The 15,377-nt window shown below is 42.2% G+C and overlaps 1 protein-coding gene and 1 non-coding gene across 6 annotated transcripts in view; both read left to right on the top strand.

Moving 5' to 3' along the window:
- NAP1L4 (nucleosome assembly protein 1 like 4) overlaps positions 1-15,377 on the top strand; it is a 56,020-nt gene that overhangs the window by 14,589 nt on the left and 26,054 nt on the right. For 4 of the 5 annotated variants that reach the window (XM_048855173.2, XM_048855175.2, XM_048855170.2 and 1 more), the window contains exons 4-8: positions 447-546; positions 6,263-6,404; positions 8,761-8,847; positions 12,168-12,302; positions 13,130-13,201. In XM_048855173.2, coding sequence (XP_048711130.1) covers positions 447-546; positions 6,263-6,404; positions 8,761-8,847; positions 12,168-12,302; positions 13,130-13,201 — 536 coding nt within the window. The remainder of the gene's footprint in view (positions 1-446; positions 547-6,262; positions 6,405-8,760; positions 8,848-12,167; positions 12,303-13,129; positions 13,202-15,377) is intronic. The other variant, XM_048855172.2, reaches the window with a different exon arrangement.
- On the top strand, positions 10,152-10,277 carry LOC125639262 (small nucleolar RNA SNORA54). The gene has a single exon (XR_007357443.2). It is a non-coding gene; the product is annotated as a small nucleolar RNA SNORA54 (small nucleolar RNA).

Genomic DNA, 15,377 nt, shown 5'->3' with positions numbered 1-15,377 from the left:
TTAATCTGCAGGAAGCGAGATTTAAATTAGGAAAAATGTTGTATGTATAAGGATAGATAAGCTCTGCAATAGGCTCCAAAGGGAGGTTGTGCAATTCCCATAATTGGACGTTTCTAAAAACAGGTTATACAAACACCTGTCAGGGATGGTGTAGGTTTACTTGGTCCTGCCATAGCACAGGGGACTAGACTTGATGACTTCTCAAGGTCCCTTCTGTGCTACATTTCTATGATTCTGGGATTCTCCATATGCATTCTCCTGCCCATCAATATCACTTCTCTTTCTGGTTTGAGTCTGAACCAATTTTACTGCTGTTGACAGTTCAGCACAGTAGTGATTATAGTTATGATCCAGGGGTTCAATAATATTGCTTAATGGTGCTACCAAAATATTTAATATAGCACCAAATCAATCCAAATGTATTAAGAATGTTTTTATTTTCATAGAAAAGCTAGCAGATCAAGTCATGCAAAATCCACAAGTCTTAGCAGCACTGCAGGAGCGACTTGACAATTCCTCTCACACTCCTTCAAGCTATATTGAAACGTGAGTACAATGCATATCAGACTTTCAGCAAGACTGAAAAAATAACAGACCAGATTTACTATTTAGTCAGAAAAATAGAAATGGCAGAGTAAGGAGTGTTGCTGCTTTAATAGATGGTGCAATGGCCAACATCTTAGAGAGGATGACACACATTGTCCTAGATCAGTTCCACAAACTACTAACTTAAGATTGCATCCTGATAGGAGAGTAGTTCACTTTAGTGTTTAGTTTCTTAACTTGACTTGGCTTTTATGTCAAACTTCAATTCCCCTTAACTGGGTTTTAGATCACTTCTCTGAGGCTATGTCTACACTACGAAATTAGGTCTAATTTATAGAAGTCATTTTTTTAGAAATATATTTTATACAGTCTATTGTGTGTGTCCCCACTGAAGACCATTAAGTCGGCGAAGTGCATACACAGTACTGAGGCTAGCGTTGACTTCCGGAGCGTTGCACTGTGGGTAGCTATCCCACAGTTCCCGCAGTCTTCACCGCCCATTGGAATTCTGGGTTGAGATCCCGATGCCAGATGGGGCAAAAAACATTGTCGCGGGTGGTTCTGGGTACATGTCGTCAGGCCCCCTCGCCCCCCTCCATGAAAGCAACGGCAGACAATCGTTTTGCGCCTCTTTTCCTGGGTTACCCGTGCAGACACCATACCACGGCAAGCATGGAGTCCGCTCAGCTCACTGTCACCATATGTCTCCTGGGCGCTGGCAGATGCGGGACTGCATTGCTACACAGCAGCAGCTCATTGCCTTGTGGCAGCAGGTGGTGCATTATGACTGGTAGCCGTCCTCGTCGTCTCCTGGGTGCTCTTGGCTGGCCTTGGTGAGGTCTACCAGGGCAGACATGGGAGTGACTCAGGTCATTCTCTTTAAGTTTTATCTAATGGAGATTCAATCCTGCCTGGAATATTTGCAGAGGGATAGCTCAGTGGTTTGAGCACTGGCCTGCTAAACCCAGGGTTGTGAGTTCAATCCTTGAGGGGGCCATTCTGCCTCAGGCTGCTGTCCCAGCCAGCAGCACCACGAGCACCCAGGAGACATCGACGGCCAGCAGTCATACTGCACCATCTACTGCCAGCCTACCCCTTGCTCCCCCCCCCCTCCCTCCCTCCCTCCGTGAAAGCAACAGCCAACAATTGTTTCGTGCCTTTTTCCGTGTGGGCGCCATATTGCTGTCAGCATTGTCATCCACTCGCTGCTTCCGCTGCGACTCTGCGCTCCTGCAGACGCCGTACCACGGCAAACATGGAGCCCGCTCAGATCACCACAGCAGTTATAACTGTTCTAAACACCACGCGCATTATCCAGCAGCGTACGCAGAACCAGAATCTGCAAAAGCAGGCGAATAGGCAATGGCAGCGCAGTGAGGAGAGTGATGAGGACATGGACACAGACTTCTTTCAAAGGATGGGCCCCGGCAGTGTGGACATCATGGCGATAATGGGGCAGGTTCATGCCGTGGAATGCTGATTCTGGGCCCAGGAAACAAGCACAGATTGGTGGGACCGCAGTGTTGCAGGTCTGGGACTATTCCCAATGGCTGCGAAACTTTTGCATGCATAAGGGCACTTTCATGGAACTTTGACTGGCTTTCCCCTGCACTGAAGCGCCAGAATACCAAGATGAGAGCAGCCCTCAGAGGTCACAAGTGAGTGGTGATAGCCCTGTGGAAGCTTGCAATGCCAGACAGCTACCGGTCAGTCAGGAATCAATTTGGAGTGGGGGCTGCTGTGATTCAAGTAGCCAGCGCAATCACTGAGCTGCTGCTGCCAAGGGTAATGATTCTGGGAATTGTGAAGGTCATAGTGGATGGCTTTGCTGCAGTGGGATTCCCTAACTGTGGTGGGGCAATAGATGGAACCCATATCCCTATCTTGGCACCGGAGCACCAAGGCAGCAAGTACATAAACTGAAAGGGGTACTTTTCAGTGGTACTGCAAGCACTGGTGAATCACAAGGGATGTTTCAGCAACATCAACACGGGATAGCCGGGAAAGCTGCATGAAGCTCGCATCTTCAGGAACTCTGGTCTGTTTCAACAGCTGCAGCAAGGGACTTTCTTCCCAGACCAGAAAATAACCATTGGGGTTGTTGAAATGCCTATCGTTATTCTTGGGGACCCAGCCTACCCCTTAATGCCATACACAGGCAGCCTGGACAGTAGTCAGGAGTTATTCAGCTATAGGCTGAGCAAGTGCAGAATGGTGGTAGAATGTGCATTTGGACGTTTAAAAGTGCGATGGCGAAGTTTACTGACTCAGACCTCAGCGAAGCCAATATTCCCATTGTTATTACTGCTTGCTGTGTGCTCCACAATATCTGTGAGAGTAAGGGGGAGATGTTTATGGCAGGGTGGGAGGTTGAGGCAAATCGCCTGGCCGCTGATTACACACAGCCAGACACCAGAGCGGTTAGAGTACAGGAGGGCACGTTCTTGGGCTTCTGGGTGAGGAGGCCATGGAACTTGGGGAGGAGGGCAGTTGGTTACACAGGCTGTAGCAGGGGTCTGTGCTCATGCTGCCTTTCCTGCACCTCAACCATACGCCGGAGCATATCCGTTTGATCCTCCAGTAGCCTCAGCATTGACTCCTGCTTTCTGTCAACAAGCTGATGCCACCTATCATCTTCAGTCCGCCACCTGTCCTCGCGTTCACATTGTGCTTTCCTGGACTCTAACATTGTCTGCCTCCATGCATTCTGCTGGGCTCTTTCAGTGTGGGAGGACTGCATGAGCTCAGAGAATATTTCCTCACCAGTGTGGTTTTTTTTTTTTTTTTTTTTCTGCCTTCTAATCTTCGCTAGCCTCTGGGAAGGAGATGATAGTGTTAGCGTTGAAACATTTGCAGCTGTGTGTGTGTGGGGGGGAGAGTAGTAGTTAAAAAGACACATTTTAGAGAACAATGGGTAGACTCTTTCAGGCTGAACCTTGCTGTTAACATTACATAGCACATGTGCCTTCGGTACAAGGTCGCATTTTGCCTCTTATATTGAGGGTCTGCCGGTTTGGTGTGGGAGATCGCACACGCAGGGCCAGCGAGCAACAGAATTCGGCTTGCAGGCAGCCATGGTAAGTCACAGTCTTTCGGCTTCTTTAACCTTCATAACTTGGAAATGGTTTCAAACAGCAGTGCCCTCATTTCCCATACCAAACAGCTGTTGGGTTGGCAGTTTAAAAGGAGGGGCTGCAGTTTTCAGGTTAAAGTGCAGCACAAACCAACTTAAACCCCCTCCCTCCCCCCCACACATCCAATTCTCTGGGATGATCACTTCACCCCTCCCCCCACCTCTGAATGTCCCCTTAATAAAATTCCCGTATTTCAACCAGGTGACCATGAATGATAGCCCTCTCCTGCGGATAACACGGAGATAAAGAACGGATGTTGCTTGAATGCCAGCAAACACCGGGACCATACGCTGCCATTCTTTGTTATGCAATGACTCCAGACTACATGCTACTGGCCTGGCGTGGTAAAGTGTCCTACCATGGAGGATGGAATAAGGCTGCCCTCCCAAGAAACCTTTTGCAAAGGCTTTTGGAGTACCTCCAGGAGAGCTTTATGGAGATGTCCCTGGAGGATTTCCACTCCATCCCCAGACATGTTAATAGACTTTTCCAGTAGCTGTACTGGCTGCAAATTAATCATTAAACACGCTTGCTTTTAAACCATGTATTATATTTACAAAGGTACACTCACCAGAGGTCCCTTCTCTGCGTGGCAGGTCCGGGAGCCTGCCTTGGGTAGGTTTGACGGAGTCAAAGCACAGGGGTGGGGTACTGGTGGCTTCACCCCCTAGAATGGCATGGAGCTCATCGTAGAAGCAGCATGTCTGGGGCTCTGACCCCAAGTGGCCGTTAGCCTCTCTGGTTTTTTGTAGGCTTGCCCGAGCTCCTTAAGTTTCATGCGGCACTGCTGCGGGTCCCTGTTATGGCCTCTGTCCTTCATGCCCTTGGAGTTTTTTTTGAAATGTTTGGGCATTTCGTCTTTTGGAACAGAGTTCTGATAGCACAGATTAGTCTCCCCATACAGCCATCAGATCCCGTACCTCCCGTTCGGTCCATGGTGGAGCCCTTTTGCGATTCTGGGACTCCATCATGGTCACCTCTGCTGATGAGATCTGCACTCACCTGCAGCTTGCCATGCTGGCCAAACAGGAAATGAGATTCAAAAGTTCGCAGGCCTTTTCATGTCTATCTGGCCAGTGCATCTGAGTTGAGAGCACTGTCCAGAGCGGTCACAATGAAGCGCTCTGGGATAGCTCCCGGAGGCCAATACCGTCGAATTGCGACCACACTACCCCAGATTCGAAACGGCAAGGTCAATTTCAGTGCTGATCCCATCGTCGGGGGAGGAGTACAGAAATCAATTTTAAGATCCCTTTAAGTCTAAGTAAATGGCTTCATCGTGTGGACGGGTGCAGGGTTAAATCGAAATAATGCTGCTAAATTCAACCTAAACTCGTAGTGTAGACTAGGGCCCAGATTGCTTCTATCATCATCTGTCTTCTCACTGGGTTATGTTTGGTTTTTAGAACTGAGTTCTCTAGGGTCAGTACTAGGATATAAAGTGAAGGTTCAATACTTCTGGAACTTTTCTTTCTGTGTGAGAACAGGCTAATCTGTTCAGGGAAGCTTTTGGAGGTTTGGTTCGTATCTGGGAATTTGGCCTTTGTTTTGTCAATGTATATATTTATATACACTTCTATCCCGATATAACACGGTCCTCGGGAGCCAAAAAATCTTACCACGTTCTAGGTGAAACCACGTTATGTCAGAGTAGAGGGATTAGAGTGTACAAGGAATAATGTGCTTTTGAAATTTTACAAGGAAAGATATATTTTTATTCCTTTAGGATAAAAATGTTTGTAAACTTGCAAACTAAATCATTTTTGTTAGTAGGGGCAGAGGGTCTCGGGCGGGGGAGCATGAGGGAGGCAGGAGCTGAGCGAAGCGGTGGCAAAACCGCCCAGCCCGGCGGAGCGTGCAGCACCCCCTGGCTAGGACACGGAGTTGGGGTCTGGGCTGCAGCACAGACCTGCTCCCTCTGGCTGCAGGCACCCGGGCTAGGGCATGATCTTCCAACCATGAGCCACCCCCAGGTCGCTGCAGCCTGGGTGAGTCCTGCTGCAGCCCCGCCACGCTGCCCCTGCATGTCTGAATCGACCCCTGTTCCCATTCTCCCCCATGGCCCCATTATCCATCCTTCGGCCCTGGCCCGACACTCTTAACACACTGATGCGCTGATCCACCGGAGCGCGTAGCCCCGCCCCCCAGAGCGTTATTTTACTGTGTTGTATCTGAATTCACATTATATTGGACCGCGTTATTATCGGGGTAGAGGTGTATTTCAGGGTACAGCCCATGAATACATGCTTTTCTCTACAAAATACACCATTTTCCATAGAAGGGTCGTTGTAATTGCACAAACTTGGATGTAAAAAAAAGTTATTTTCTGCCATCTGAAATATTGGGGAGGTTGATGGTCTAGGGGATGGAAGATAATAGTATCAAGGACAACATGGATAAGAAAGGATTCTTATAAAGCTTTTAAATGCCTTTTAAAAAAGGAATGTGTATGTGTGGGGGGTTTTATGAATAAACTAAACCTTCCTATGACTAAAGAGTATAGCTATAATATCAGGATAATGTACAATGAATATTAGATGTGAAGAAGCTAACCTTCTAGACTTAGAGCTGTTTATTTCTAGGTTACCAAAAGCAGTAAAAAGAAGAATTGATGCCTTGAAACAACTCCAGGTGAAGTGTGCCCATATAGAAGCTAAATTTTATGAAGAAGTTCATGATTTAGAGAGAAAATATGCAGCCCTCTATCAACCCCTCTTCGATAAGGTAGGAAGACTATAATCTTCTCAAAATTGCTGTTTTCTCTAATTTCCTTTGTTTGGTTGTAAATAGAGAAGAGTAAAATAGAAACAAATTATCTCTCCTTTCCCTGTATTTTTTTTCCCTCCAGCTGCCTTAAAGCAAAGCTTGGATTACCAATCTAGAACTCTAGCCCTTGTTCTTTTCTCATCCTATTAGATGTTCCATATTGTAAAAACTATACTTCCAGTGATAAAGGCTGGAGTTAATTACTCCTTTAGTACCTCTGAAGAGGAGAACTGCTGGAGAGCTGTGTAAAGCACTCTTTTCTACTCCTCTGATTCTATTAAAAACTCGAAGACTTGTAGACAATTTGTCCATTTTCAGGATTCTATAGCAGATGCAATCGCATATCTAAAGCATGTTTTTGATATCACTACTCCAGCATCAGTCAGCCAGTTAGATCTTCTTCTGCAAGGTTTGGCATGCAGACAAGTTGACTATATGTTAAAAAACAAACAAAACCTCCTAAAGGAATGAAACGGGCTAACAAAACAAGGCAATACCTGGAAAATCCCTGTCAGATTCCTGAACTTGTTACTGGGTATAAAAGAAGGTATATAGCATATCCTATACTTCGGCTCTTGGGTTTATTAGAACTGTACTAGATAGTACATTTTAGCAACTTTTCTAGATCCCAGCCTCCTCGCTTTAAAAATTGTTTCAAAAACCAAAACAACATACAAACCAAACTGATGCTATGACCATATTCATAAGTCACGCTTTCTTTGGTTTACATTCAATAATGAGAAAATAGCAAAAACCTTTCAGGAGGTGGAGGGGGGGTGTACATTTTTTCTTAAATGTAGACCTCTACACAAAGTAGACAAAGATTCTTCTCTTTGACAGAAGAATTCCTTTAATTGGTGGAGAACATTCTTTAGTACAACAGACTGCTTGTTAATGTCAACTTTTGGTTCTTACCTCAGTTTTAGCTTTGGCTAAAAACGTTTACCATGTTAGATATAAATAATAATGAACTCTTTTTGGAGACAATTTCATCCTCTATCTGTTCGTGTCGTCTTTTTCTTTGCATAGCTAATGCATTTTTCTGTATAATCGATAGGATTATAATTGAACTTCTCTTAAATGTGAAGTGTATTTGTGGCCGTGAATTTCCTGACATTGACCATATAAAAAACACTCCAGTTTTTGATAGTGGGACAGATTCTCAGATGGAGCACAGCTTCTCTACTCTGGAGCATTGGCAGAATCTGGCTCAAGGAGGCTCATACTAGTGTTGGGGAATCTTCTGGTGACGTAGAGCTAGTATACTGGTTTTGCACTAGCTCTACTTGCTTTTGGCCAAGTGAATGTGGCTGGTGCTTTTACTAAACCCTGCTGGTCTCTGGCTGCATTTTCAGCCTCTTGGTGGTGTTGGCAGCCTGTGTAACTTCAGCCATTAGGCTGCTCCAAAGTTAAGTTGAGGACTTGTCTGGTACAGAGCCAGTGAAAAAGTGAACTTCATACCATCTTTGCAGTCTCCATCTTTCCTCTCCAGTGCTGTGATCCTCTGCTGTGGCTGAGGATTTGGCTCTTTTGTATGAAACTTTTTCTGCTCCCCTGTTGTGTGTAAGGATCTCTAGCAAAAGTGAAACTAATGCCTGGTTTATACTAGGAAATTAAGCGACAGTTATACTGACCTAGGGGTATGAAAACTCAACACCTCTGAGCTATGCAGTTAAACCAACCTAACCCCCACTGTAGACCGTGCTAAGTCGATGGGAGAAGCCTTGCCGTCAGCGTAGGTAGTATCTTCCCTGAAATGCTATAGCAGCACAGCTGCACTGCTATTGTGGTTTATTTGCAGACATACCCCAACTGCTATGCAAGAGTAGGAACAATGAGACTGTATTTGATGGAACTTTTTTTTATAGCCAAAGTACGTGAGCTAAAAGTTATTTTTGCTGACATTCGGTGATACCTAATGAAATTGTAGTAAGTACAAAACAGACAATTGTGACTTTCACTTCTATTGTTTTCACTTTAAAGATAAGTAAATCTAGTTCTGTTTTGTTCATTTATGTTTTAACTTACTGTTAATATATGTGGTAACCACCCTAATAAGTTGTCTGTTACCTTCATGCTCTTACCCTAATAATCAGGGATACTTATCTATCCTAGTAGTGAGTCAGTTGTTTTCCTTGGTTTTTTTTGAGGATTGTTTTGCAAGCTGGGAGTCGTTATGAGAGAATTAATTTTGTATTTTGCCAGAGGCAGTAATTTTGCCCAGGCTTTTATAGCATCCCAGGGAATTGTTCAGAGTAACCGCTAATTACTGCTTTAATATTTTCTCCCTTAAATGTATAATTCTTTTGTGCAGAGAAGGGACTTTGTCATTGGTGAGGCTGAACCTACAGATGCAGAGTCAGAGTGGCACAGTGAAAATGAGGAGGAAGAAAAACTAGCTGTGAGTAGAAACTAATGATTAGTCTGAAAATTTGATAAAGTACTAATTTTGTTTATATAGCCTGAAAGATACTATCTTAAATCTAATCTCTCTGAAATCTAGATTTCGTATAGAACTCTTGTAATAAGCACATGCCTGGACTGAACACAATGACATATAGGACTTGTCTACATGAACAATTAGTTCATGGCAAGTTGGGCTGTGAATTTAATCTATCCCGTTCGAGCCCACCATAGACTGTCTGTGGACCCTGCTGACATGTATTAACAGTTTGTTAATGCTCTTTTATTTCCCCCTTTTTCAAAGAGGACAAGATTAAAGCGTATTATCAAACTGTTAATGTGTGTCAGCAGGGTCCACACAGATAGTTAGTCCACGGAAGGCTAGTGTGGCGTAGCTTCTCACTCTAGCTTGCTGTGAACTAAATGTTTACATAGACCAATCCAAACTTTATTCAGTGTTCTAAAATCATAATCCAGTTTGCTTTTAATTTTTCATGTAAGCAAAAATACTTAAGAAGACTTAATTTAAATAACAGGAAGGGAGAGGAGTTAAGGGCCAGTGTTGGCACAAGAACAAATGGATATACACTGGCCATCAGTAAGATCAGGCTTGAAATTAGACACTACTTGGATGGATAGAAACCTGTGAAGTTCTGAAATAGCCTTCTAAAGGGAGTTGGGGAGGGGGGAAAACTTAATCTGTTTTAAGGCTGAAAGTGGTAAGTCTGTGGAGGGGATGGTATGATGAGATTGCTAAAAGCAGTCGTGGCTTGCCCATATGCCATTGTAGACAATGTCTCCAACAGTTGGAGACAAGACAACAGATGGGGAGGGCTCTGAGTTACTACAGGTAACTTTACCAGATCTGTGTCAGTGATGGATTTTGACCACATACTCAGAGTTTAACTGATTGTCATATCTGGGTTTGGGAAGGAATTTTTCCCCAGGTCATGTTAGAAGAGAGCCTGTTTTTGTTCTGTTTTTTGCCTCCCTCTGTAGCTTGGGGCACTGGTCACTTGCAGGTTTGAACTAGAGTAAATAGTGGATTCTCTGTAACTTTGAAGTCTTTAAATGAAGATTTGAGGACTTCAGTAACTCATCCAGGGTTATGACCCTACTACAGGAGTGGATGGGTGAGGTTCTGTAGCCTGCAGTATGCAGGAAGTCAGGCTGGATGATCATGGTGGTCACTTCTGGCCTCAAAGTCTCCATTTAAAATTTAAATTTCAGAAATTTACTGAATTTTTACACCAGTATATTGCCATCAACCAATACTGTTTAATGGCTGTTATTCCTTATCATTTGCACTGTTCGTAACCTGTTGACAGTATCTTTCTGCTGATGGGTTCCATTCCAGTGCTACATAAATCACCAAATTAAGAGAAGGCTGGCTAGCTAGCTGGCTGTTCTTTATTTTGGGGGACATAACTAGCTTTTAGTACTATGAGTATGGATTTGACAAATAGATAGCTCATACTTTGGTAAAGTGTATTGTAAAAGCAAGTTTTATTCCAATAAAAAGCATGCTGGCTGCTGGATCTTTATATATTCTCTGTGTTGTAGAAAATATTTAGTTTTAAGAAGGCTCTTCTATAGCTTCAGCACATTACATTTATATTTAATGAGTTTTAGGAACTCTCAAAGTTTTTTGTTTTTTTTTTTAAACCTTTCTGAGGGGAAGAAATGTCTTTAAATTTAAAAAGTTTGTGTTGCTTTTCACTCTTCGCACGTATGCACTTTTTCCTTTCTTCCTGACTTGTTCTCCATTTTCTTTAGTCATTCTTATCTCTTTGCAAAATTAATACTACCCTCATTCTATATTTACTAGTCATTGTATTTGATGGTAATCCACAATACTACCACAAGCACAAACGACAAGGTGTCTAAATCTATGGGATGAGTGGCAACAGTTTATGAAATTACTGGCATGTGTTGAGGACCACCTTTTGGTAACTTCCAGCAGTCCTCAAGCAACTGAAGTTTGTAGTGCTTTGAGACTTCCTTTTTACCTATTCTTATGTATATACACAAGTTCAGTTAATCTTATGAATTGCTGTAAATATTGCCCGAATTTGATCCTCTGGTAGTAGTAATAAATTGCTGTTCCCTGCTCTTGACTCATCACTCAAATAGCAGATCTTGTTGGAGGCAATTTTAAGAGCTTCTGGTGATGCTTCCTAGTGGTGGGAGTGCAAAGCAGCAGATTTCTTCATGATCAAGAACTGGATTTGCTGTGGTATTGGATGAGGGCACAGTAGCAGGGGCATGTATTAGCACAATCCCATGCTGAATTTTAGTTCTGTATTAAAAAAAAAAAAAAATCTCAACATACAACGAGCAGCTTTCATATCTTTTAATATATTTGAAGACTGTGGAGTTGTACCCCAAAGAGAAGAACCTGGACAGCATATTCTGTAGGTACTTTTCATTATTACATTGTCATGACTTTTATAGCAGCCATAAGTTTGCCAGGTCTTTCCTAGAAGACTTGGAAAGACAGTCGCTGCCCCACAAGCTACCAGTTTAAATTTTAGGCAAAGCACAGTGAAAATGACAAACAGAGAATTGGTCTATGTCTTGCCCTGTAGAACAGTACATCCACTTAGTTTAGGCATGTACCTGTCTTTAGGTTTTATTATTTTAGTGTATTTAAAAAAAAAAAAAACCTGAGTATAGCGAGTGAAATTGGAAACTTATCTGTTTGTATCTTGTTGTCAAGAATTCCATGTAAATTGAAAGCACTTTAAACTAGTGCCAAACCAGCAGCAGTTGTAAGTACTTTAAAATTTACAAATATGGAAAGACAGTTGTAAATCAACATGGGATCTGTTTGATGTGATTTGTAAGTGGAATTGACTGTCTTGGTTTAAAACCATCTCTAAGAATGAACTTTCAAGTCACAATTTTCAGGAATCTGACAGCATTTTAAGCATCTACAGGAGAACTTAAAAGTTACAAACACCTCCAGGAATGGAGGTTGTTTGTAACTCTGAACAAAACATTATTGTTCTTTGAAAAGTTTACAGCTAAACATTGACTTAATATACCTTTGAAACTTTACTTTGCAGAAGAAAAATGCTGCTTTCCCTTTCCTTTTTTAGTAGTTTGTTTAAACAGTACTGTACTGTATTTGCTGGTGCATGCATGTGTACGCACGCTGCTGCCTGATTGCTTACTGTCGGTTCCAAATGAGGTGTGTGATTGACTGGTCAGTTTGTAACTCTGAGGTTTTACTGTCGTTTTTTATACTAAGTGTGGAAGGCTCTTAATTATGGAGAGTTTGTGCTTTCCTTAAACACTTCTATGTTTACTTCATAGGGAGACCTCAAAAACAAAGTAGTAATAGAAGAGAAAGAAGCAGCAGCCGCAGCAGAAGAGTCAAATCCCAAAGGAATTCCAGACTTCTGGTTTACAATCTTTAGAAATGTAGATATGCTAAGTGAATTAGTACAGGTAAGCTAATTCCATTTGAAAAAGCTAACTTCACCTGCTTTTTTTCCCCAATTACTAGATGATACTTGAGGAAGATGTGAGTAACCAAGAGCTTGCAGTTCTTGCGAATCCTTTACCTGGTTCTTTGTTTGTTACTAAGTGAAAGTTTTTGATAAATAAGATCTAAGCTGTTTGGAAACTGGTATTGCAATTAGTTCTGCATCCATTAGAGCATATATTCACATTCTACTCACAAAACAATTATTCCCATACGTTTTTGCCACTTTATTTCATAAAGGTTTAGGTCGGGGCGGGCAAACTTTTTTTTTTGTTTTGGCCTGAGGGCCACATTGGGTTTCGGAAATTGTATGGAGGGCCGGTTAGGGGAGGCTGTGCCTCCCTGTATTGGACTGTATTTGTATATTTGATACATTTTGTTGCATTCTGCCCTTATACAATTTATCCTATTAACTTTCTGTTAATATTTTGGAATAATCCCCTAAAACCAGTCATTTTTATACATCTGTCATGTCATGCCTCTGCTTCGCAGTGGAAGTAGTAATTGGATTTTTCATCTTCCAAGAAGTTTAATTTTCAGTCACATGCTACCCCAGGAGATGGCAACTTTAACTTCAAAGATAAGATGACAGATTTCAACAAATGAGAATTTGGCAAATGACAGTTCTAAACTAACTTCAGAGAACTTGGATCTGAATTTCAAATTTATCACAAACTTGTGATCAAATTACTAGGTTCTACATAGCTCACTGCTCTGAAGTGAGCTAATTTAGATTAAAATTTGCTTTTCGAAATACTGCCTACTCAAACTTTTTTCCCTTTCTGTTTAGGAATATGATGAACCAATCTTAAAACACCTGCAGGATATTAAAGTGAAATTTTCTGAACCTGGACAGCCTATGGTATGTATTGTTTGTTTTTTGGTTTGTTTGTTTTTTGTGTGGTGTTTTGTCTGTTTTTTTTTTTTTAAAAATAGCACACAGTAGCGACGGGCGATGGTTCAATATGTTTTTGATCTCTCCCTGCGTACAGCCATCAGTGTGAAGACATGGGGTATACTGCTCTGACTAAAGATTCCAAGCTTCAGGTTCTTAGCACAGATTTGTAGTCGTTTTTCTTGCCCTTTGTCTTGTAGTCTAGTCAGTCTTTATCATCACCTTCAACTCTATTCTACCTCCTCTTGTTGCCCCTTTACTTAGGTTTAAAAAGAGTGAACTAATTTTTGTATTGAAAAATTGAAACAGCTACTTATGCCATATTTAGTGAATGTTATTCAAAAAGAATCATGTGTACTGTTCATCACATTAGAAAAACTATACCTTCCCCAAAATAAAAAATGGAAATCAGTGTGACTTAAGTTGTTAATTTAAAGCAGTAATGAAAAATATGGTAGAGATGGAAAAATACAAAATTTTGAATGAAAGATTTTTTTTTATATAAACTTTTTAAACTGCACTTAGAAACATTTTTTTCCAGATAAATATACACTTAAAGTTAATATCAACACAGCAGCTGGGAGAAGTGATTCCCAGCTCAAATAGACATACATACACACTAGCTAAGCTCATGCTAATGCCTAAAATAGCTGGGTGGCCACAGCAGTTTGTTACCCATTTAAGTAGTCCCACTCAACCTGCTGCAGTCATACTTGTGTGGTTAGCCTGAGCTGCAACCCATGGCTCCATGGTCACATTGCTATTTGTTGTTTCTAGCTTAAGCCGAGCTAGCATGCTTAAGTCTACCTGAGCTGGGAATTATACCTCCTAGCTGCTGCATAGATGTGTACTGACTTCACTTTTTTTTTAGTTTGTCAAGCTTCTAGTGCAATCTTATCTATGGAAGGAAAAAGCTAAACTACTAGTGGAGTTTATAAATGAGCACATGCAGGGAGTCATTTGGCGCTTACCTTCAGAAATTAACTTAAATCAGTATGTCTGGCTCATCATGATCGAACTTTAAAACATCTAGGTTATCAGGAAAGTCTTGGCAACTACACTAGAGAGTATTCATGGACTTCAACTGTAAATCTACAATTTTTGAGACCGTTTATTATAATAGGTTTCAGAGTAGCAGCCGTGCTGGTCTGTATTCACAAAAAGAAAAGGAGGACTTGTGGCACCTTAGAGACTAACAAACTTATTTGAGCACAAGCTTTTGCGAGCTACAGCTCACTTCATCGGATGCATTCAGTGGAAAATACAGTAGGGAGATTTATATACACAGAGAACATGAAACAATGGTTGTTACCATACACGCTGTAACGAGAGTAAGGTGCCACAAGTACTCCTTTTCTTTTTATTATAATAGAAGTCATTGCCTTGACAGTAGGTCATGCCAATCCTCTTTTGAATCAAGCACTGCTTGTCTCAAAGATATTTGTCATGGACATCTGCAAGGCAGCAACATTTGCAAAACATAATTGCTTGCATTCAGTTTCCATAAGGAAATCCCATTTTGGTGCCTTAACACCGCATAACTTGTTTTTGTACTTGTTTGGATTTCTGTACTGTGGAATTCCTATTCTTTCAGGGTGTCCCTTACTTAAAGTGGCTAAACATCTCATGAGTGTGTGGTTTTTGTTGTTTGTTGTTTAACTGGTACATCCTTCAGGCTACCTGTGTTATCCTGGATATTTTGGGGAGGTCTTTGTTCTGTGTGTGTTTTTAAAATACCTATTCAGGCATCACTGGCTGGCCTAGTTCAGGGGTTCTCAAATTTCTGACCCTTCTGACAAGAAAAATTACTACGCGACTCCAGAAGGGACCGAAGCCCGAGACCATCCAAGCCCCACCATCCTGAATAGGAAGGGCCAAAGTCCAAGCCCCAGTACCCCGGCGCCAAAGCTGAAGCCAGAAGTCTTCTGCTCTAGGCGGGGGGCCTGTAACCTGAGCCCCGAAATCCAGGGCTCATGCTCTTTTGGCTTTGGCCCTGGGTGGTGGTGCTTGGTCTTCAGCTTTGGCCCCAGCAAATCTAAGCCAGCCATGGCGACCTCATTAAAATGGGCTCACGACCCCCTTTGAGGTCCCAACCCACAGTTTGAGAACCCCTGGCCTATTTGTTGTCTGTTTGTAAAAAAAA

The sequence above is a fragment of the Caretta caretta genome, chromosome 6 (assembly GCF_965140235.1).
Source record: "Caretta caretta isolate rCarCar2 chromosome 6, rCarCar1.hap1, whole genome shotgun sequence".
Taxonomy (NCBI): Eukaryota; Metazoa; Chordata; order Testudines; family Cheloniidae; genus Caretta; species Caretta caretta.
The sequence above is the reverse complement of the archived record's forward strand: the minus strand, read 5'-3'. Positions and strand labels throughout refer to the sequence as shown.